Source organism: Somniosus microcephalus, chromosome 20 (assembly GCF_052327205.1).
Source record: "Somniosus microcephalus isolate GS21.2 chromosome 20, FLI_Smic_1.0, whole genome shotgun sequence".
Classification (NCBI taxonomy): domain Eukaryota; kingdom Metazoa; phylum Chordata; class Chondrichthyes; order Squaliformes; family Somniosidae; genus Somniosus; species Somniosus microcephalus.
In genome coordinates this window covers 24,227,944-24,251,568 of record NC_141006.1, presented here as the reverse complement: position 1 = coordinate 24,251,568, position 23,625 = coordinate 24,227,944, and the positions used below count along the sequence as shown (strand labels likewise).

Genomic DNA, 23,625 nt, shown 5'->3' with positions numbered 1-23,625 from the left:
GCAAGAGCTTCCCGCATCCGAGGCCGCTTTATTTTTGATTTTGAAGGCAGCCTGTAAGCTATTCCACAGTCACCATCATTGTATAAATAAATCTAATCCCTGTACAGGTAAACCTAACAATGCTTCGGTTTCTGCCACTCTTCTGAATAAAAACCCTAAAAATAAGTTAAAACATAAATGTGCGAAAAAAATTAAAGTATTCATTAACGGAAGAGACAAATGCACCACCACATAATAAAAGCTTTAAGAATATTAAAATTAATAAGATTTATAGCCAATTACTACATAATTTTAAATTATTCCCACATAAATCTGGAGTTGCTGGTGCAAGTTTCGAACATGCCAGAAGGTTCAGGGAGCCCCTAAACACCTTTTTTAATATTACACTTTTCCCTACATTACAACAGTGACTACACTTCACAGGCAATTCAATGGCTGCAAAGCGCCTTGGGATACCCCAGGGACGTGAAAGGCGCTATCTGAATGCAAGTTTGCTCTTCGTGTCCTATACTCGGTTTGACACCACACTGGAGTTACATTCCATGTGACGTCAACCTGAAGCAGTGCAGGCCAGCCTCCTCCAGCAGCGGGGTCTTTCCCCACTGGGGTCTGGTCGAGGCCGGGCGCGGAGGTCGGGCCGGGTGGGTCGGAGGTCAGGACGGGACTGTGGCGTTGCACCATTTGCTTTTGCATTGCTGCAGTGCAGAATTTAACTATTCCCCAGTAAGGATCAAACATCTTGGCCGCCTCCAAATAAGTCATGGGGAATAACTCTACCTCTCGCTCACCTCCTTTAAGACGCTACTTAAAACCTACCTCTTTGACCAAGTCACCTGTCCTAATATCTCCTTATGTGACTTGGTGTCAATATTTGTCTGATAACGCTCCTGTGAAGCGCCTTGGGACGTTTTACTACATTAAAGGCGCTATATAAATACAAGTTGTTGTTATTTTAAAAAGTTACAATTGGCCAACAATAATTATTCTTTTGAAGAGCTCCTCTCCCTCCCTCTCCAAACAGTACCCAGTCCATTCTATGTGCACAGTCCAATGTCGCTCCTGCGGCTCTTGTATTGCTGCACTGCTGCTGCCAGGGCTTGGCGCCCAGATCGTGCAGCAACCCCTGGAGGGATTAGCCACCGACTGTACAGGGACAGCGCGCTGGGAGGCGGTGCCACGAAAAAGGCACTTAACCCAAGGTGACAGCAGCTTCCAAGACCGACAAGAGTCGCACCGAAATCTCAGCCCGTCTTTAATTCCCTTTAGAAGCTGCATCTTATTCATTGGCCTTCAGTAACTCAAATGTTAAGAGTCACAATAGCTTTTACTATTACGAATTAATGGCCATCACATTCCAACATCTCCCACTGGTGGCAGCATCCCAACATCTCCCACTGGTGGCAGCATTCATATCAAATTTTATGAAGTGGAGTTGCCTTTTGCGCTGCCGCCTTTCCGTATATTGCACTGTAGAAACAATTATACCAGAGCTTCGTTGGGTTATCATGCTTCAGTCAGAACTCTGGAGTTTCCAGCTCTAATTTAGAACTGGTATGAAAAAAAATTCCAATAAATAAATGGGGTGTTCGGAAATATGATTTCAAGTTAAATGATACTTTGCAACTTAAAACCGGTGATTTAAATCCACAAAGAACACACCCATTCTGCTCAACACACCTTAAAGTCGTCCAAAACAAACTTGGAAAGAACCAACCACTGGGACCCTCTAGTGGCCCAGTGGGTAAGTACATCCGGTGTCTGGTGTTGGGCATCGAGACCTGGAAGTTTGAGATTCAGTCACTGCTCTGTGCCGGGTTAGCTGGACCAGCAGTAGGGGTAGTACAATTAGCCTCAGTACCTATAGCTTTGGTGGGAGGGAAGAGAAATTAAAACCCAAATGATCAGTGTCCTTCTCCTGATCACGAGCCAGCGACTCCCGCTGGAAGTGCGAGTGTGTAGATGCCAAGCAAGGTTAGACCTAATGCCCTCACAAGTCAAATAGCCTCCCACCACTCACCATCACATCAATAATGGCGAGGTGTCCCCGAGGGCAACCGCTGCCCATGGAATGGTACCCTAGCAAGGCATCAATATTTGAGGGGAACGGAGAAAATTCCTGCTGTGGTGTGGAACTGGGCATTACGGCAGCACGGTGGCACAGTGGTTAGCACTGTTGCCTCACAGCGCCAGGGACCCGGGTCCGAATCCGGCCTCGGGCGACTGTCTGTGTGGAGTTTGCACATTCTCCCTGTGTTTGCGTGGGTTTCCTCCGGGTGCTCCGGTTTCCTCCCACAGTCCAAAGATGTGCGAGTTAGGTTGATTGGCTATGATAAATTGACCCTTAGTGTTAGGGGGATTAAATACGTGGGGTTACGGGGATAGGGTGGGATATGTGTTGGTGTAGGGGTTACGGGGATCGGGTGGGATATGTGTCGGTGCAGGCTCGATGGGCCGAAATGGCCTCCATCTGCACTGTGGGGTTTCTGTGATTCTGTGATTACCTGGGAACTACAGACCCGGAAAGTCTCAGGTTCCTTCCCTGATCCGTGCGGAGTTTGCCAATCTCAACCAGGGTAGCAATGGAGGTGCTACAACTGGACTCAGCAGCCGAGGGAGAACTGAACCAAAGTGCTGCTCCAGATCACTGTTCATCTGTGGATAGAGGTTAAAGGACCCTTACAGCTGGCAAAGAGAAATGGCTTTGCCCCCATCAGTATGGGCTGCACTCAAGGTTCCCAGAGCTTCAGGGATAGAACTCAAACCAAGTCCCAACAACAAACATATGATTAATAATGTTCAAAATGAGAAAATAGTTAAGTGTTAAAGTGATGACGACAGAGAAACTAGTCAAGTGCAGTTACTGAATTAGCATCAATAGATGTACGGTCATTAACTCTGGGAGCTTTAGTGATCATCTCTCTATTGTGTGCCTGTTATTCCAGCTCCCCTGCAAAATGTTCAGTGTCCTTCAAGTCATTTCTCCCTCACCTCACAGTAGCATGATCAAAGAAAATCTGACACCGAGCCATATAAGGAGATATTAGGGCAGATGAGAAGGTAAGTCTTAAAGGAGAGTCTTAAAAGGAGGAGAGAGAGGTAGCGAGGCAGAGAGGTTTACAGAGGGAATTCCAGAGTTTAGGGCCTTGGCAGCTGAAGGCACGGTCGACAATGGTGGAGTGATTAAAATTGGAGATGTTCAAGTGGCCAGAATTAGAGGCGCACAGATATCTGGGAGGGTTGCAGGGCTGAAGGAGATTACAGAGATAGGGCGGGGCGAGGCCATGGAGGGATTTGAAAACAAGGATGAGAATTTTTTAAAAATCGAGGTGTTGCTTAACCGTGAGCCAGTGTAGGTCAGCGAGCACTGGGGTGATGGGTGAGCAGGATCTTGGTGCGAGTTAGGACACGGGCAGAGTTTTGGATGACCTCAAGTTTACAGAGGGTAGACCGTAGGATTCAAGGTGCAACCAACAAATAAATGATCAACGAGTAATTCAACAATTTCTAAGAGAGGCTCCCTCCAAGAAGGAAGTAATACTACAATTATGTTTAATTGCTCTATTTATAGTGTCAGGCAAATGCAGCAACAGCAATAAGATGAGGCCAAGCTTCACTCACACAAAACTACTCAGAATAATCACTGCCATTTTTTTCCCTCCCTGCCAGTTTTGCCTCCTCCTCCCACTGGGTTATAGGGCCACGTCTTACCCAAATGACCATTATTAGTGCGTGAGCCTGGATAGCAACTTCCAACGGGCTATTCCAACATGGGAGGCATCACAGCCAAGCTCGATCAGGTCCTGATCCAACATCTACACCCACTGATTTCACTGGGGATCGGCAGGGACCAATCAGGATACAGGTGTAGGAGCGGTGGCTAATATTTTCCCCCTCCCTAAGCTAACAGCAGGGGTACTTAAGCCATATGTTGCACTCCCCGACTGGGATCACCTAACTCAAAGCAACTGGGCAGGACTTCGTTATCCACCTGCAGTTATTTCAGAGTGTGGTTGGAACCTCCCTTGGCGTAGAGGAGAGGTCCGTAGAAACCAGCAGTGAGGAGAACACGCCCATCCCCAGACTCAAGACCTAGCAAGTGCCATCAACAGGAGCTATGTCAAAGACACCCATCATCACCCCCCCCCCGCGAGCCTCGATCAGCAAGAACATTAAGACCTTTATGTTACAGGGCTGCCTCCATCGGTACCTCCAGAGACAACCTTGAAGCATAAAGGAGGTAATAGAAATAGTATCAGTCGGAAACAGACAGACTCAACATGTAACACATGGTCTTATCGTCCTTCACTTAGTTTCTTTATGATCTGAAATGCTCTCTGGCAACAGGCCTAGTTAAACAGCTATTGAATCAACTATTAGGAGTTGGCTAAGTATGCATCCCCTGCTCAAAAGAACCTTCCAGAACACACCAGCCCCATATCTGATCAAACGAACTCCCCTACTTTTTCACAAAACAGATTGGTTTCAGAAACACATCCTCTCCTTCAGATGTTAACTGTGAAACTGCAGCACCAGCTCACTCCCAACAAACTGCAGGCAGGCAGGCAGAATTTACAATCTGCCAGATTCAGGCTGAATCTTAAAATGAAATAGAAACAACAAAATACAATTCCTGCAAATTTTTGGGGACGGGATGGGGGAGGCAGTCAATACCCAAAAGATGAATCGCACCTGAATCACTCACCATTAAACAAGACCGTTCTGATGAAGGTTCTGACCCATTGTGTTAACCCAGGTCTCTTTTAGAGGTTAGCTGACCTTCTCTGCCTCCCAGGGTTTTCTGATTTTACTTCAAATTCCCAGCATTTTTGACTTTCCCTTTGATTTCAAACCTTAACCGCATTCTCTAATCCAACATGCAGCAGCCAGACATCTCTTCTCTCAGGCACACATTTCCAACAACTCAAGATTTAAAAAAAAATCTTCATTTCTAGTACATATTCTTTTCCAATGTAAAACTAAATGCTATTCGCTTCAATATACTGTTTGGGAGCTCAAAAGTCTTGCATAAATCAGCACCACACAGACTAGTTAGGAACATGGCAAAACTAGGTGGCAGCGCTTTTTTTTTACACTTTGTACTTGTCCCACCACGTTTTCTTCTTCCGGTGTTCCTGGCAGATCAGGGTTTTCCATGAACCGAAATGCGTGTCCTTTACACGTGCCCTGTCCGGGGTTACCAATTGACCCCAATCACTTCACATTGCTCAGCGGACAATGCATGGGATCCCCATCACCCGGCCCTTGTGGAAAGGCAGGAAGTATCACACGGTCAGACCAAAAACAGAGTGCAAACTAAACTATTTTGTTAGATTTATTTACAGGTTAAACAGCACGCAGAAATTTCAAAGACAAGATAATCAACGATACATTTAAAAAAAAACTAAACTGCAGTCAGTCCGCAAGTGGTTAATCCAGGACAAAGCAGCCCGCATGATTGGCACCCCATCCACCACCTTAAACATTCATTCCCTCCACCACCGGCGCACCGTGGCTGCAGTGTGTACCATCTACAAGATGCACTGCAGCAACTCGCCAAGGCTTCTTCGGCAGCACCTCCCAAACCCGCGACCTCTTCCACCTAGAAGGACAAGGGCAGCAGGCGCATGGGAACACCACCACCTCCAAGTTCCTCTCCAAGTCACACACCATCCTGACTTGGACGTATATCGCCGTTTCTTCATCGTCGCTGGGTCAAAATCCTGGAACTCCCTCCCTAACAGCACTGTGGGAGTACCTTCACCACACTGACTGCAGCGGTTCAAGGCGGCTCACCACCACCTTCTCAAGCGCAATTAGGGGTGGATAATAAATGTTGGCCTTGCCAGCGATGCCCACATCTCAAATGAACTTAAAAAAAAGATATATATTGTTTTTTTAAAAATGTGCCCTTCGTGGAGTGGCATTTCTTACGGACAAGCATGAAACATTGCAAGTTCCCTCTTGGGAGGCCTTCGAGAGGAGATACTGCACACGAATGTCAAACCCCAGTTTACCCATGGAGTTCAGATGCTTTTACCAGAACTGCAGTTTAGCAGCTTGAGCTGTGATTTATACCATGGAACTTAGTTTTACATTACAGACAGTTCAACAGTTCTTGCATCTTGTGACGTGAGGTTGTGAATGTCTGGATTCTGTCAGGTCCTACATATATTTTCCCTCGGCGCAGTTTACTCCTCCAGTGGTATCCCCAGTGGTTCAGAGTGGAATAATCCAAGTCAGTCTGTCAATCTGCATAGATTAACATTTCAAATAAGCCTTTCCAACCACCAGAGCAACTTTTCAATTGGTTGTGCTTCTAAACAAAGGCATTCATTGCTTTCCCATAAGCAGGTCTACGGTCCTCCATTTGAGAGGACAGCTTCCATTTTAACTCTTATGTCGTATTAGATTGGATACATGAGCCACGCAATCATAAAAAAAGTCATTATAAAAGTACCTGCAATACCAGTTACTCCTTTAGGTGGTGCTGCAATAGGTATTTTCATCTTAAAAGGTGTTGCAGTTTGTGATACTCTAATTATAAAATAGCAGCGCTGTGCATGTGTAATCTGATCACCGGGTTAAAAATGCTTTAATCCACCGCTTTTCTCGGAGTGAAATTTTGAAAAGCCAAAATAAAGGCTTAAAAAAAATTAAAATTCAAAAACCATTACATATTTCACAATGGCAGAGTTAAATTTATCCACTGAATTGTATGCATCGTTTGTCTTTAATGCCTTTGTTAAAGTTACTTAAAATCCTCAGCCTCTCCTACAAGCTTGTGCTTGGACTTAATATTTTTGGCCCGGAGTTGTGACTCTGCAAAAGGAACAGGAGGAGGCCATTCAGCCCCTCGAGGTTGTTCAATTCAATTAGATCACGGCTGATCTGTACCTCGGCTCTATTTTAACTGCCTTTGCTCCATATCCCTCGCCCAACAAAAATCTGTCAATGCCAGGCTTGAAAATTTCAATTGAACCAGCATCCACAGCCATCGTTTTGCCCACTCACCGAATTTGGATTGTGCAGTCTCAGTATATGCAGTGTTCCTAATTTCCCAGGAAGTATCTTGATCAGTCAGCTGTACTATCCAGATATTTTTTCTTTACTTCTTGGCACTTTCTGCTCAGTAGCTTTTCTTCAAATAATTTTGAAAACCCAAGAGGACAAATTTCAAAAGTGTGTATTTTTTTTTTTTTTAAAAAAGAGAAATAAATGAATGTGCTGATTACACACATTGTAATTTTTGTTCAGTGTTCAATAAACTTTAAAATATATATTAAACTAAGAGAACGTGAGATGGATGGGGGAACCAGAAAGACAGAGGTCAGTGAAAAAGAGAAAGGAGGAAGAAAGGCAGGCAAGTGCTTTTCCCTCATTCTAATTTGATTCCTTTTTGTTACTAAAACACAAGTTGAATTTTGAAAGCAAACAAAGCCTCTTTAAGGGAAACAGATAGGAGGGAAAAGGAAAGGAGAGGGTGAGGGTGGACCTATGGCCTCTTGGCACCCACTCTTGGGAGAAGTGAATGACAATGAAGCAAGAGGGAGGGCAGGATAAAGGGGATGAGTGGGTTGTACAAAAAGGAAGAGGTTCAGGTTGTAATGGGAGTGAGAAAGTGGAAGAAAAGGGGATGGGTAGTGGCAAGGTGAAGGGATGGGGACGTGATGGGAGGGAGGGGTGCGAGAAAGCACAAGTGACTGGGGAAGGGAAGGGATCTGCTGAGTGGACCACCTTTTCCCCACAACCCCCACCTCAAATGCAGTTCCAATGGACGGGCACACGCTTCTGGTGATTTACCATGTGCAACGCCACGAGAGATTGACTAGGATGAAATAAAGAAAGAAATATCTCTACTGGTCACATCACTGGACAACAGCAACCCACTCAGCAGATGACTCTCCCGCTGATATTTCCCTGCGGTGGGAGTGAAAGCCTTCCCACAATGACACGGCTCAGATCGGAAATCCCTCGTGACAATTATCAGGGATGAACCCTTGTCTTACGACACTGCAATGCAACACACTGGAACTGCATTACACCGAAAGCACTCCCGCCTTACAGTAACAGACCCTCCTAACAGGAGCTAGGAATTCTCTGCAATCCACCCATGTAAGGGTCTTGCACACAATAATTCACTGAGCACACCAATCCAATTCCAGAAAGTATTCCAAATGGAGTATCACTGGTGCTATGGAAACACTGTTCGGCCCAATTCTGACTTGGCCATAGCCTGTGGCCAAATACAAACACCTTAGCAACAGTGCATTAAACCTGAATAATAACGTGTGGAATAAACGGATGACCATGAAGCGGACAAGTGTAATTTCACTCTGTGCAAAACCCGTAAGACTGCCATTTGCCATTCACGAAGGAACACAAGAAATGTACCATCGCTGCTATGTTGCAATATAGGAACAGGAGGAGGCCATTCAGCCCTCCGAGCCTGTTCCGCCAGTCAGGGAGATCACGGTTGATCTGTATCTTAACTCCAAGCCTTGGTTCCGTTACCCTAGATACCCTTGAGGAATTGATAGTCTCACTCCCTCTCTAGCCTCAACCACACCAGTCTTTATTCTCCCTCCCTAGTAGGCTTCTACTGATACCAATCCAAATTAGGGAAGTGTGTGTTTGCGGGGGGTGGGGGGGGGGGGGGGTTAATTCACACTGCTTTTTCCTCCCAAGCTCCTGCCAAGCCTCTACTCTGTGCCTCCTCCTCTTCCTCCTCTCAACTCCTCTTAAACAGCACGGTGGAGATCATGAACTCAAGCCATGGAGACAATCTGGAGGATGGCCAGTGCCCAAACAGCCAAACTGCCCAAGGAGTAGGGCTGTCCATGTAGCAGGGCGATAACATCTCAAGTTACGACCTCTTTGCAGCGCAACCGATGATGGGAGCTCCAAACTTGGGGACAAGCCCTTAAAGTAACTCAGGCCCGTACGGTTGTTTGTGTCTTCGATGCAGTGGACTCCAAGTGATCCCCCACCCCCTCCCTTCCCCCAACACAAAGGGCAGATCCCACAGCAACCTTGGGTTAATATTACAGGTCCATTCACTGAAGGAGCTCTGCAAGGTAAGGAGGGCAGAAGCTACATCCATTCAAATCCACAAGTTGTAACATACAAGGGCCCACTATTAATAGTGTAATGATGCTGAAACATGTCAGCACTTTCATTTTATACCTCATTTTGCCCAAATGAATATATTTTTAATCAAAATCTTTAAATTGAATACTGGCTTCTGCGTGCATTGAGTGACATCCAACAGTCCCGTGATGCAACCTGACGGTATGAAGAACATTATTTGTGGTTCTGTGAGCTGGATTCATACACAGAACCATTTCTGTTCTATAAAAACAATGACCCAGTTACTTCTGTTCATTTGACACCCCAAATTAATGTTTTAACTTTTCAAATAATCTTGAACTGCATCCCTTCAGTGCAGTCCAACACCTTTGAATCCTTCAGGTGAAATAATCTTTAGTGAAATTAAGGTAATTTAAAGCTTAGAAACTAATAGGTTATTTCCAAAACATTTTTTATTGATCATGGCATCAAATATCCACCTTTGACTGAAAATTCTGTTGGTCAAATTTACAGCATTAAACTTTGAGCATTCAAAAAAATGTCACATTAAAGTCGGATCTGCTGTACTCCACCAGTCTGCAAGTAAAGCGTTAGAACTTCAGCCTTTAACGTCCAATTAAATGGCTCCCAAAGGCAGTGCAGTGGCGCAGTACATTACAGCACCAGAGCACGGTCGACACAAATCTGCTGGCTCCAACATTCGGAGCTGTGGAAATTGAAAGGAAGCCAGTTGCCAAATCGCCCTCCAACACACAATGGTCGACAGCAAAGTGGCACTGGCAGAGAGCAGGAGCAGGTTGACCACATACTCAATGGCACCATGGCACAGAAAGGTTACACAGCATAAGTGTCCGCCCGTCGCTCAGTGGGCAGCATTCTCACCTCGGAGTCAGAAGGTTGCGAGTTCACATCCCACTTCAGAGACCCGAGCACAAAAATCTCGGCTGACACTCCCCAGTGCAGTACTGAGGGAGTGCTGCACGGTCGGAGGTGCCGTCTTTCAGGCGAGACCGAGGCCCTGTCTGCTCTCAGGTGGATGTAAAAGATCCCATGGCACTATTCTGAAGAGCAGGAGAGTTATCCCCAGTGTCCTGGCAAATACTTATCCCTCAATTATCACATTACTGTTTGTGGGAGCTTGCTGTGCGCGAATTGGCTGCTGGGTTTCCTACATGACAACGGTGACTACATTTCAAGAATACGTTAGCTGTAAAGCACTTTGGGACATTGAGAACGTGAAAGGCACTATATAAATGCAAGTCTTTCTTTCTTTTCATCTGTGGAGAGAGAAACAGAGTCAACAGGTCAATGATCTCTGAGGGTTCTGATGAAAGGACATCGACCTGAAACATTGGCCCAGATTTTGCAGTAGGAATAGCGGTGAAGCCATCAGTGCTCACCGTTAAGGAGTAAATCGGGCAGCAACACCCAGCGACCACACATGCACAGTTAATCATGGAAATCAGGAAGTTGCTGTTCAATTTGCCCTGCTCCTCAAAAAGCTTCACTATACCGGTACCTCACCAAAATACTAGGCATTCAAGCATATGGAGGGTGTGAAGTTCCTGTACTTGCTCTGGAATTCCCTCCCTAAACCTCTCCCCTTCTTTAAGATGCTCCTTAAAACCGATCTCTTTGACTAAGCTTTTGGTCATCTGCCTTAATTTTTCCCAATGCGGCTCAATGTCAAATTTTGTGTCTTATAATACTCCTGTGAAGTGCCTTGGGATGTTTTACAACGTTAAAGGCGCTATATAAATACAAGTTGTTGTTGTTACCCACTAGATACACCAGAAAAAGTTAGGGCTTGTCCATTCAAGTGTAAGGGAATTTTTAACGGTGTGATAAGTCTTAATTACTACCAAACAATCTCTGACACTGAAAATTTAAATTTACAAGTGTGGAGTCTCATTCATTCAGATTTTAAATATTGTTGAAGATTTAAAAAAATATTTAATATGTTTATTTTTTTTTTTACTTTTTCTTTGTTTCTTATCTCTCTCTCTCTCAATCCCATCCTTCTTTCCCTCTCTTTCACTTTCTGTACACAATGTTACATTGAAATAAATATTCTAACTTTTATACTTCCAGGTTTAGACTGTGTCTCTCAGTAAGGATTCTTCAATCTGATTGGATTGTGGAGGCATGCTGTTGCTCGCCCTGTTCACACAGGTCCCAGATCCCCTGTAGAGGGCGCCACACTGTTTCGACTAATTATCACAAATCGCAGTGTAAAAGCCCATGGGCAAGTCTAAGTGCAATGAACGGCGAGCGCAGTTAGTTCGCCACTGACCGCAAAATCCGGGCCGTTAACTCGGTTTCTCTCTCCACAGATGCTGCCTGACCTGCTGAGTGTTTCCAGCATTCTCTGTTTTTATTTCAGATTTCCAGCATCCGCAGTGTTTTGCCTTTGTACCATGGCACAGCACACTGAAGTGCACACTAGAAAAACAAATCAGATCAATATTAAAAAAAAACGCATGATCTCAGCTATCATTTATCATCAATATATTTTTCCTCCTCCTGAAAGCACAGACTCGTGCCAGGGTTTAGTTCCACAGATAAAAATCTTCCTGCAGTACATCACCCAATGACATTTTTGACGTACGAGCCCACCCATCAACGTTAGCAAACCACTCAAACATGGGAGCTGGTGACAGAGCCAATCCCCAAAACGTCCTTTCTAGAATTCACACACAGCGAGTCACTTTCCAACAGGGGTTGTTTGATAATAATCAAGGACAAGAACTTGAATTGATTTTTTTCCACCCTCTTTAGTTCAGGGATGTTCAGCACCCCTATCAGTACTCTGGCCGAGATCAGCTATCGCAATACCTACTGGGGATCAGACAGCAGATTGCACTGATCTGCACTGCTCAGGTCCACACTAAGCAATGCAATTACCAAACAAGCCACCAATTGTTTGATGTATTTGTCCTCTTGTACACCTTGATCTATTCTGCATTACAGTAAAATCCAGATGCAAGACCAGAAACACCATTCTATCTCTCTCAACCGTCACAAGAGTGGCAATGAAATCTAGCCTTTATGCCAAATTATACGATCACAGGACAAGATTTATTCCATTTCTGCTTTGTATAATTATAATTGGCTGGCTATCTAATATTAATTACATTTATAGACAATGTATTAACACAAGTAGCTAATGAAACCAAGTTAATATGACATTTAGAGGAAAGAAAGATGGCATTTATATAACAGAAAATGCTGGAGAAACTCAGCCGGTCAGGCAGCATCTGTGAAGAGAGAAACAGAGTTAACATTTCAGGTCAATGACCTTTCGTCAGAACTGAAAAAAACAGGAAATGGAACAGATTTTTAAGCAAGTGTAGGGGCTGGGAAAGGGGGGGGGGGGGGAAGGGATGAAAGAACAAAAGGGAAGGACTGTGATAGGATGGAAGGCAGGAGATATTAAGAGACAGTAAGAGATATTCAAAGCAACAGGAGATGGTAATGGGACAGGTTAAGAAACAAAGGATGGCTCTCGATGAAGTGTAAATTGCGCTGGCAGAATGAAAGACAGCTGCCATGTGGGAGAGCAGAAAAAAAGACACAAACAAAAAGTGTGGATAAAAAAAATATGAATGATAGGGGCTGAGGTTATGATCTGAAATTGTTGAACTCTATGTTGAGTCCAGAAGGCTGTAAAGTGCCTAATCGAAAGATGAGGTGCTGTTCCTCGAGCTTACGCGGAACAGTGCAAGAGGCCGAGGACGGTGAGGTCCGAGTGGGAATGGAGCGGAGAATTAAAGTGACAGGCGACCGGAAGCTCGGGGTCCCCTTTACGGACTGAACGGAGGTGTTCCGCAAAGCGGTCACCCAACCTGCGTTTCGTCTCCCCAATGTAGCGGAGACCACATCGTGAGCAGCGAATACAGTATACTAAATTGCAAGAACTACAAGTAAATCGCTGTTTCACCTGGAAGGGGTGTTTGGGGCCCTGGACAGTGGGAAGGGGTGGGGGGGGGGGGGGGGGGGGAGGTAAAAGGGCAGGTGTTGCATCTCCTGCGCTTGCACGGGAAGGTGCCGGGCGAAGGGGAAGGGGTGGGGGTGTTGGGGGTGATAGTGGAGTGGACAAGGGTGTCGCGGAGGGAGCGGTCCCTACGGAATGCTGAAAGGGGAGGCGAGGGGAAGATGCATTTGGTGGTGGGATCACGTTAGAGGTGGCAGAAAATGATCCGTTGAATGTGGAGGCTGGTGGGGTGAAAGGTGAGGACAAGGGGAACTCTATTGTGGTTCCGGGAGGGAGGGGCAGGGGTGAGGGCAGAAGTGCGGGAGATAGAATGGACACTGTCAAGGGCCATGTCAACCACTGTAGAGAGGAATCCTCGGTTGAGGAAAAAGGAAGACGTCGGAAGCACTGGTATTGAAGGTGGCATCGTCAGAGCAGATGCGGCAGAGACGGAGAAACTGGGAGAATGGAGTAGAGTCCTTACAGGATGCGGGGTGGGAAGAAGTGTAGTCCAGGTAGCTGTGGGAGTCAGTGGGCTTGTAGTGAATGTTCATCAATAACACTATCCCCAGAGATGGAGACGGAGAAGTTGAGGAAGGGAAGGGAAGAGTCGTAGATGGACCATGTGAAGATGGAAATTGGAAGCAAAGTGAATGAAATTATCTAGTTCAGGGCGAGAGCAGGAAACTGCACCGATACAGTCATCAATGTACCGGAAAAAGAGGTGAGGGAGGGGACCCGAGTAGGACTGGAACAAAGAGTGTTCCACATATCCCACGAAAAGGCAGGCATAGCTAGGACCCATGCGGGTTCCCATAGCAACACCGTTGATTTGGAGGAAGTGAGTGGAGTCAAAGGAGAAGTTCAATGTGAGAACAAGTTCAGCCAGGTGGAGGAGGCTGGTGGTGGATGGGGACTGGTTGGGCCTCTGTTCAAGGAAGAAGTGGAGCACCCTCAGGCCATCCTGGTGGGGGATGGAGGTGTAGAGGGATTGTATATCCATAGTCTTTCATTCTGCCAGCACAATTTACACTTCATCCAGAGCCATCCTTGGTTTCTTAACCTGTTCCATTGCCATCTCATTTTGCCTTGAATATCTTAACCTCTCCCACCTTCCATCCTATCACAGACCTTCCCTTTTGTTCTTTCATCCCCTTCCCCCTTTCCCAGCCCCTGCACTTGCTTAAAAATCTGTTCCATTTCCTGCTTTTTTTCAGTTCTGACAAAAGGTCATTGACCTGAAACGCTAACTCTGTTTCTCTCTTCACAGATGCTGCCTGACCTGCTGAGTTTCTCCAGCATTTTCTGCTTTTATTTCAGATTTCCAGCATCTGCAGTATTTTCTTTTTGTACTTGCATTTACATAGTGCCTTTCACAACCTCAGGACTTTCCAAAGCGCTTTTGAAGTGTAGTCACTGTATAGGAAACGCGGCAGCCAACACACTAACCACCCACCACAGTAACCACCCACAAACAGCAATGAAATAAATGAGCAGACAATCTGTTTTAGGGATAAATTTTGGCCAGGACGCCAAGGAGAATTCTTCTGCAATAAGTGCCGTGGGATCTTTTACATTCACCCAAGAGGGCTGACGGGGCCTCAGTTTAATGTCGCAGCCGATAAACCGCACCTCCGCCAGTGCAGCACACCCTCAGTACTGCATGGGGAGTGTCAGCTGAGATTGTGTGCTCAAGTCTCTGGAGTGGGACTTGAACCCACAACCTTCGGATCAGAGGCGAGAGCACTGAGCCACCCCCGACACTTTAAGACGGAGTTTAGATAAACACTTGAAGAAAAATATTAAAGCGCATGTGGAAAGTGCAGGGAAATGAGATTAAAAACAGCCAGCTCTGAGGGGCAGCAAATGATGGTACAGGCACGATGGACCAAATGGCCTCCTTCTGAGCTGAGATTTCTACGATTTATTATTTTGCAATTGCATGCAGAGAACAAATAGCTGAAAATATGTCGACTGAAAAAAGGTACAAATTTGCACATGAAAAACCATGCAAGCGGAGCTGACAATTTGTATAAACACTGCCTCGTGGGATAAAGGAATGCATTACTGGAACGACGAGTAAATAGCACAGATGCAAAACAGTCTGGAGCATGCAAGCTGAGGATAATGATGCAGAATAAGTGCTGCATATATTCAGAAGGAAGCTGTGAGAAATACAAGACAGCCACTGGGCTGCAAGGATCAGTCAACGTCCAGCTCAACGTGAACTGAATGACGTGGACATAAATCAGCAGAGGATTTAAAGTCTATTAAGACCATCTGGTCGAACGTAAAGATGTTATTACAGTCCGATACTGTGCACTGAAAGAAGGACAGTAATGTGGCCTGTGAGCATGTGTTCTCTGGTCACATCATCAAGTCCAAGAGGTTATAACTATCAGGAAAGACTGAAAAGGCTGGGGCTCTTTTCTCTTGAAGGTCTTGAAAATTATGAAGGGGTTCGATAGGGTAGATGGAGAGAAAACATTTCCACTTGTGGGAGAAACCAAAACTAGGGGACAGAAATATAAGATAGTCACTAATAAATCCAATAAAGAATTCAGGAGAAACTTCTTTACCCAGAGAGAGTGGTGAGAACGTGGCACTCACTACCACAGGGAGTAGTTGAGGCAATTAGCATAGATGCATTTAAGGGGAAGCTAGATAAATACATGAGGGAGAAAGGAATAGGAGGATCTGCTGATAGGGTTAGATGAAGAGAGGTGGGAGGAGACGTGTGTGGAGCATGGGTTGAATGGCCTGTTTTCGAGTTGGAAATTCTACGTAATTCATGTTGTTATGGCAGTGTGGGCATTTCAGAACATGCTGACCAGAAGCAGCTTTCAAGCGATACCCCTGCAAGATGCACGGTTCGACTGCACTGTTCTTCCATCAGTTCAACACTTTGAACACGCTAGCAGTGTGAAACCACCAGCAGATATAGTTGCAGGCAGCGTCGAGCTGAATTTGGAAACCTTAACAGTCTTTTAACAAAGGATCTTTTTTCCTAAAAAGTTTAAGATAGTAAAGCGCTACTGGGGCAGTCACGTCATCCCTAACATAAATAACAATCTCTCAGTTGGAGACTGGTAAGCAGAGCACCAGGAGGTGTATTTAGTCTACCAGCAGAGATCTGTCAGTGTTTCAGCACCTCAAACACAGGGCGTGTGTGCAGGGTTCAGTAATCAAACACAGGGCGTTGTGTGCAGGGTTCAGTACATCAAACACAGGGCGGTGTGTGCAGGGTTCAGTACATCAAACACAGGGCGGTGTGTGCAGGGTTCAGTAATCAAACACAGGGCGGTGTGTGCAGGGTTCAGTACATCAAACACAGGGCGGTGTGTGCAGGGTTCAGTACATCAAACACAGGGCGGTGTGTGCAGGGTTCAGTAATCAAACACAGGGCGGTGTGTGCAGGGTTCAGTAATCAAACACAGGGCGGTGTGTGCAGGGTTCAGTACATCAAACACAGGGCGGTGTGTGCAGGGTTCAGTACAAACACAGGGCGGTGTGTGCAGGGTTCAGTATATTAAACACGGCGGTGTGTGCAGGGTTCCGCGCATTAAACACAGGGCGGTGTGTGCAGGGTTCCGTGCATTAAACACAGGGCAGTGTGTGCAGGGCTCAGTACATTAAATACAGGGCAGTGTGTGCAGGGTTCAGTACAAACACAGGGCAGTGTGTGCAGGGTTCAGTACAAACACAGGGCGGTGTGTGCAGGGTTCAGTATATTAAACACGGCGGTGTGTGCAGGGTTCCGCGCATTAAACACAGGGCGGTGTGTGCAGGGTTCCGTGCATTAAACACAGGGCAGTGTGTGCAGGGTTCAGTACAAACACAGGGCGGTGTGTGCAGGGTTCAGTACATTAAACACGGCGGTGTGTGCAGGGTTCCGTGCATTAAACACAGGGCGGTGTGTGCAGGGTTCAGTGCATTAAACACAGGGCAGTGTGTGCAGGGTTCAGTACATTAAACACAGGGCAGTGTGTGCAGGGTTCAGTACAAACACAGGGCGTGTGTGCAGGGTTCAGTACATTAAACACAGGGCGGTGTGTGCAGGGTTCAGTAATCAAACACAGGGCGGTGTGTTCAGGGTTCAGTACATCAAACACAGGGCTGTGTGTGCAGGGTTCAGTATATTAAACACAGGGCGGTGTGTGCAGGGTTCAGTATATTAAACACAGGGCGGTGTGTGCAGGGTTCAGTACATTAAACACAGGGCTGTGTGTGCAGGGTTCAGTATATTAAACACAGGGCTGTGTGTGCAGGGTTCAGTACATTAAACACAGGGCGGTGTGTGCAGGGTCAGTACATCATCCAACAACGGAGATGCACCACGAGCTGTTCAGCGTAGCCTAGTGAGTATCTAGCTGCTGATATAGAAATGTGCAATGTTTTCACCTATTGAGTGCGGATCGTTAGGGGCCCTGGTGAGAATTCAGGATTTGACCTTTTTGTATAAACACACACTATTTTGACTAAAATAAGGCTGCGGCTGCAGCAGCAGCTTAAAACAACTGAGGGTATTCTGTTGATGTTTATATGTGCAAAAAGATGGTTTGAAAGAGAACTCAGATCTTAGCCATATCCAGTTCATTAAAATGAAAACACACCAAGGTGTATCAAAGGTGAAGCATTCAATGTGGGTGTCTAACTAGAATACTTTTTATTCTCTCTTCTGGGACGCACTAGGTCAAGGGACTGAAACGTCTAGATAAGGCAATTAAGTTTGTTACTTGTTTAATGTGTTAACTAAACCAAAGATTTGTAGGAAACTAACTTTCCTCCCTATTCCTCAATCACCATTTCCCGAAGATTCCTTCAGCAGATGTTGTTCTCCCCTTTAACAATAATGAATGTCCCCGGCGTTTGAAAATGACACAAAGTGTAATTGAAGCACTAACTGTCCCCAGTCTGACTCTGCTCTCTTGTGCTGCTAGTTATCAGTGCATCACCAGCCAGCACCTGTCTCCAAGGTGGAGCCTTATTTTGTGCGGTGTTCGAATGCACTGATTGATCACAGCTATTTCCAATCACCCCCAGCTTCAAAATCGACATGGGATGAAAGACAACACAAACATGCCAGGCCAAATCAGCAACAATCACAGCCTGAATAATGTGGCTTATTATTAAAAGCAAATCCATCTATCTTTATGGGGAGGGCGATGCTTGCATGTGGAGTAATGCATTTTGCAAAACAAAAAAAATCCTATATTGATATAAAACACACGTAAACAGCAGATGAAGAGAGGGTTTAGTATCTCCTTTCGCATCTATTCATCTGCCACGTCTCAATGTTAATGGGTGTTCGGAGACAAAGAACTGATTTACATTATGTACATTTTGACATGATACAAAGTAACCTCTGACCGGAAAAAAGACGGGCGAAGTTTCGGATTTAACCCTTCCATTACCACCTACCCCGACGATCACAACTCCGACCGTCACTGACTCAATCTTTCGATTACGAGACACTCAAAGCAAGCTATTCCACCAACATTCCTGTTCATTGCATCTCCCCCTTTAAATATCGCCCCACTGTACATGAATAAGGAATCTCTTCTGCTCATTGCAATCTGGGCAATCTCAAAAATGAACAAATTGCAGAGAGAAAGCCCAGAAGAAACATTGCTGGAAGCGCCTCAATCTGGGCTGGTTTACAGAACAGAAATATATCAGAGCATTCAGAAAGGCAAGATATTTCAATTTTCAGAAACTAAGAGAATGTTCTCCAGGCAGCACAAGTTCTCCATCTGCACATGTAATTTCCCAAATACTGAAAAAGAAATCTTGCAATTGAGTGGTCTTGTCACACTCACACGCGCGCACACACACACACACACACTCTCTCTCTCTCTCACACATACACACACACGGGGGCTAAAACAAGCTTAAAACAGACTTAAAATTGTACTTCTGGTCTCTCTGTAGCAGCCCCGTGAAATCACACACAGCCAACCTGCCCTGTTCGGGGAAGCACATTGTACAGGTAAGAGTCTCACTAACCTGCACAACAGCAGGTAGTGGGGTGGGGGAGACGGGTCACCCCCCCAACACTCACACACAGACAGAGACAGAGACAGACCTCACTGCAAAAAAAACCCTGCGGATCGTTCAGTCCCCCAGCACTGGAAGCAGGGCTCCCTGAATACCCCCTCCCTCTCCCAGGCTCCACTGTCCCTCTGTCCCCCCTCCTTCAGCAGGGCTCCAGCCGGTTGCTCACCTTCGTTAGCAGCGCTGCCGCGACTGTGCAGTAGAAAGTTCAGCAGGACGAGGCGGCAGAAGCGCAGGCGAGCGGTCCACACAAAAGTCATTTTATCCCGGCACTTCTCTTCCAGCAGCAGGTCCCTCCAGTGTAATTATTTTAGATATATATATATTGTTTATTTAAAAAAATCTTGTTAGCTCAACGTCTGCACTGTCCCTCCTCGCCCGTGTGTTTCCCCCTTGTTCTTGATTTTTTAAAATTATATTCCTGTATCTGCTCCAATATTAGCAACGGGGTGGAAACAAAGTGTCCCGGAGATAGGGGCGTGATTGACAACTGCAGCGGCCAATGGCAATCTGAAGGAGGCATTTGCCAGGACCCTGGAAGTTTTGATTGACAGGGCTTCATCCAATCATGGGTACATTAAGGTGGGGACCATAGCACAGGCGGCCAATGAGACTCAAGGGGCGTACCATGCTTGACTGCAGGACCCGCCCTTTCACTGTGATTTTTTTAAGCCTCCCCGGGAGCCCAAATTGATAATAATTATTATTATGATTGCTGCTAACCGCTTTTGCATTCAAGTTGCTGAATTTAATTTCATCTAGCTAATTTACACTATGCATTCTTCAGCAAAAAAAAACGAGTTGGGAAAACTGTCACTTCACAGTTTAATATAAACAGTAGGAAATTGTAACACCTTTAACACGGATTAAATGGAGAATTTGTGAGTTAAACACAATCCAATTAAGATCACAAATGGAAAAAGAGCAAAACTGTGTCACACTTGTGTTGGTAAACTCCAGAATCCATCATTTGCGATCAAATTAGTAAACATTTAGAAATGCCTGGGTTGATCAAGCCAGCTCGCAAAGGCAAGTTGTGTTTGACGAATTTAATTGAGCTTTTTGAACATGTGATCAAATGAATATATAAAGGGAATGCAGCATATATGGATTTTCAGAATGTGTTCGATAAAGTGCCTCACAAGAGGCTTGTTAGAAAACTCCAGGAGTGTATTTTGAGAGGAAATGTAGCAGAATGGATAGAAAGTTGGTGGACAAACTGGAAAGTTAGGGTAACAAGATGTGGCTCAGACTGAAGGAGGGTTGGAAGTGGTGTACCCCAGGGGTCAGTACTGGGTGTGCTTTTGTTCTTGGTATACAGGGATTTTGACTTAAGTATAGGGAACACAATCTCAAAATTTGCTAAAGACACAAAGTAGGAGGATTGGCAAACAGCGAGGAGGCACAGGCACGATGGGACGAATGGCCTCCTTCTCTGCTCTATGATTCCAGGACTGTAAAAGGCTTCAGGAAAACATACCTGGTAGAACCGGCAGACGTTGGCCGATGTAATTTAACGTAGATAAAAGTGAGGGGGAAGGGTCAAGGAATGGGAGTTTACATTTAATGGAAAGACACTGAAGGGAGTAGATTAACAGAGAGACCTATAACAACAACAACCTACATTGATATAGCAACTTTAAGGTAGTGAAATGTCCCAAAGTGCTTCACATGAGCGTACTCAGAAAGAAACCTGACACCAAGCCAAAGAAGGAGGCGTTAGGACTGATGACCAAAAGCTTGGTCAAAGGGGTTTTTAAGAAGCATTTAAAATGAAAAAAAAGTCTTGCATTTCTATAGCGCCTTTCATAACCTCAGGATATTCCAAAGCCCTTTACAGTCAATGGAGTACTTCTGAAGTGTAGTCACTGTTGCAATGTAGGAAACACGGCAGCCAATTTGTGCACAGCGAGGTCCCGCAAACAGCAATGTGACAATGACCAGATAATCTGTTTTAGTGATGTTGGTTGAGGGATAAAAATTGGCCAGGGCGCCGGTGAGAACTCCTCTGCTCTTTTTTGAAATAGTGCCATGGCGTCTTTTACATCCACCTGAGCGAGAAGATGGAGCTTCAGTTTACTGTCTCATCTGGAAAACGGCACCTCCAACAGTGCAGCACTCCCTCAGTACTGCACTGAAGTGTCAACCTAGATCATGTGCTCATGTCTCGGGAGTGGAATTTAAACCAGGAGAGCACCGGCTCATTATAGAGAGGACATTAAAGCCTTTGAGTGCATACAGGACAGATTCACCAGGACGATGCCACGGATGGGACATTATTATTAATAATTATTATATAATAGTTATTTGGAAAGACTTGAGATACTGGAACTATTTCCAGTGGAGCAGATAAGGATAAGAGGAAATTTGATAGATGTTTAATATTATGTAGGGTTTTGATAGAGTGAATCGGGAAAGGCTATATCCTCTGGTCAGCGAGTCAGTGATGAGGGGTCATCAATTTAAATTATCAATAAGTGAGTGAGGAGAGAGGTTAGGAGAAATTTCTTTACACCGAGTACTGTTGGAGCCTGCAATTCTTTGCCAGAGGGAGGGGTTGAGGCCGAGAACACTGCACCTTTGAAATGAAATATTTGAAGCAGAGGGAGATACAGGGCTATAGGGAGACAGCAGGGCAGTGCGATTAGTTTTGGATTGCTTTAGCAAACAGCCAGCCTAGACGCAATGGCTGAATGTCTCCTTCTGTGCTGTAAATGTCAGTGGTTCTTCTGTGATTATATGGATGGGTGGAGGGTGGGTCGGAATAAATACATATACTGCTGTAGATCGTAGTTCAACCTAGCCTATTAAGTGTTGTATTATCACATTTTCAGATTACTCATAGATAACTTGATGTGTTATTTTGCAAAATTGCGCTAAGCTGTGTATTCTATTTAGTATTATCCTTTTTAACAATCATTTGACAGCTTTCTAAATATGGAACTTAATGAAGTAAAGTTTTTGTAAGTAAAGTGTGGAGCAAGTCCTTTAGCTTGAGGTGGGGGGGGGTGGAAACCTCGAAAGATGTGGCTGAGTATTATCAGGCTGATGTCATACCAAAGTGAAATAATTGACATCATTGCACCATATATTTGCAACGTACGGTAAACCACTGCAATAAATTATATGATGGTGTGCAAGCACGTTTAAGGGAGTCTGCATTTAACGCTGTGTGTGTATGTTTAAGTGCGTGTGAGCCTGTTTTGTAGCCTATGAGTATGTACAGATAATAATGGTAAATATTTTAAATGTGTGAGTATGTTTAACAGTGTATCAGTATGTTTCTTGTGTGTATGGTTAATCGTGTTTGTGTGTATTCAGTGATGTGTGTCTATGTTTTATCATGTGAGTATAATAAATGGTGTGTGTTTAGTGGTGTGTGAGTATATTTAGTGATGTGTGAGTATGTATAGTAATGTGTGAATATGTTTAGTGATATTATCTAATGATACAGCCCAGAGGGAGGCCATTCGACCCATCGTGCCTGTGCTGGCTCTTTGAAAGAGCTATCTGATTAGTCCCAGCTCTTTCCCCGTAGCCCAGCAATTTTTTCCTTTTCAAGTATTTATCCAATTCCCTTTTGAAAGTTATTATTGAATCTGCTTCCACCACCTTTTCAGGCAGTGCATTCCAGACCATAACAACTCACTGCGTAATTTTTTCCCCTCATGTCGCCTCTGGTTCTTTTGCCAATTACTTTAAATTCGTGTCCCCTGATTACCGACCCTTCTGCCACTGGAAACAATTTTGCCTTATTTACTCTATCAAAGCCCTTCAAGATTTTGAATGCTTCTATGAAATCTCCTCTTAACGTTCTCTGCTCTAAGGAGAATGACCCCACTTTCTCCAGTCGCTCCACACAACTGAAGTCTTTCAGCCTTGATACCATTCTAGTAAATCTCTTCTGCACCCTCTCTAAGGCCTTGACATCCTTCCTAAAGTGTGGTGCCCAGAATTTTCAACAATACTCCAGGTGGGGCCTAACCAGTGATTTATGAAGGTTTAGCATAGCTTCCTTGCTTTTGTGCTCTAAGCCTCTGCTTATAAAGCCAAAGATCCCGTATGCCTTTTTAACAGCCTTCTCCGCTTGTCCTGGCAATTTGAAAGATTTGTGTGCGTACACCCCCCGGGTCTCTCTGTTCCTGTAACCCCTTTAAAATTGTACCATTTAGTTTTTATTGCATCTCCACATTCTTCCTACATAAATGAATCACTTCACAGCTCTCTGCATTACATTTCATCTGCCATGTGTCTGCCCATTTCACCAGTCTGTCTATGTCCTCCTGAAGTCTGTTACTATGTGTGAGTATGTTTAGTGGTGAGTATCTTTAGTGGTGTGTAAGTATGTTAATGATGTGTGTGTGGCGGAGCCACTAAGGGACTCCGATCAATTGTATATAATTCCCTTTAATAATATGTTAGCTACAGCCTGAGTCTGTATCTTTGTTTTCACTGTTTACATGTACAGAGCGCGATCACTTTAATAGCGCGGGTAAACGCGATGATGTCAC

At 45.0% G+C, this 23,625-nt stretch overlaps 1 protein-coding gene across 2 annotated transcripts in view; it reads right to left on the bottom strand.

Annotated features, from left to right (window-relative positions):
• The window catches only part of LOC147103092 (ephrin type-A receptor 7-like), a 204,419-nt gene extending 184,811 nt beyond the window's left edge, over window positions 1–19,608 (bottom strand). The window contains exon 1 of one of the 2 annotated variants that reach the window (XM_085962412.1): window positions 19,284–19,608. In XM_085962412.1, coding sequence (XP_085818538.1) covers window positions 19,284–19,374 — 91 coding nt within the window. In that variant the 5' untranslated portion in view covers window positions 19,375–19,608. The remainder of the gene's footprint in view (window positions 1–19,283) is intronic. The other variant, XM_085962413.1, reaches the window with a different exon arrangement.
• Between the last annotated feature and the right edge of the window lie 4,017 nt (window positions 19,609–23,625).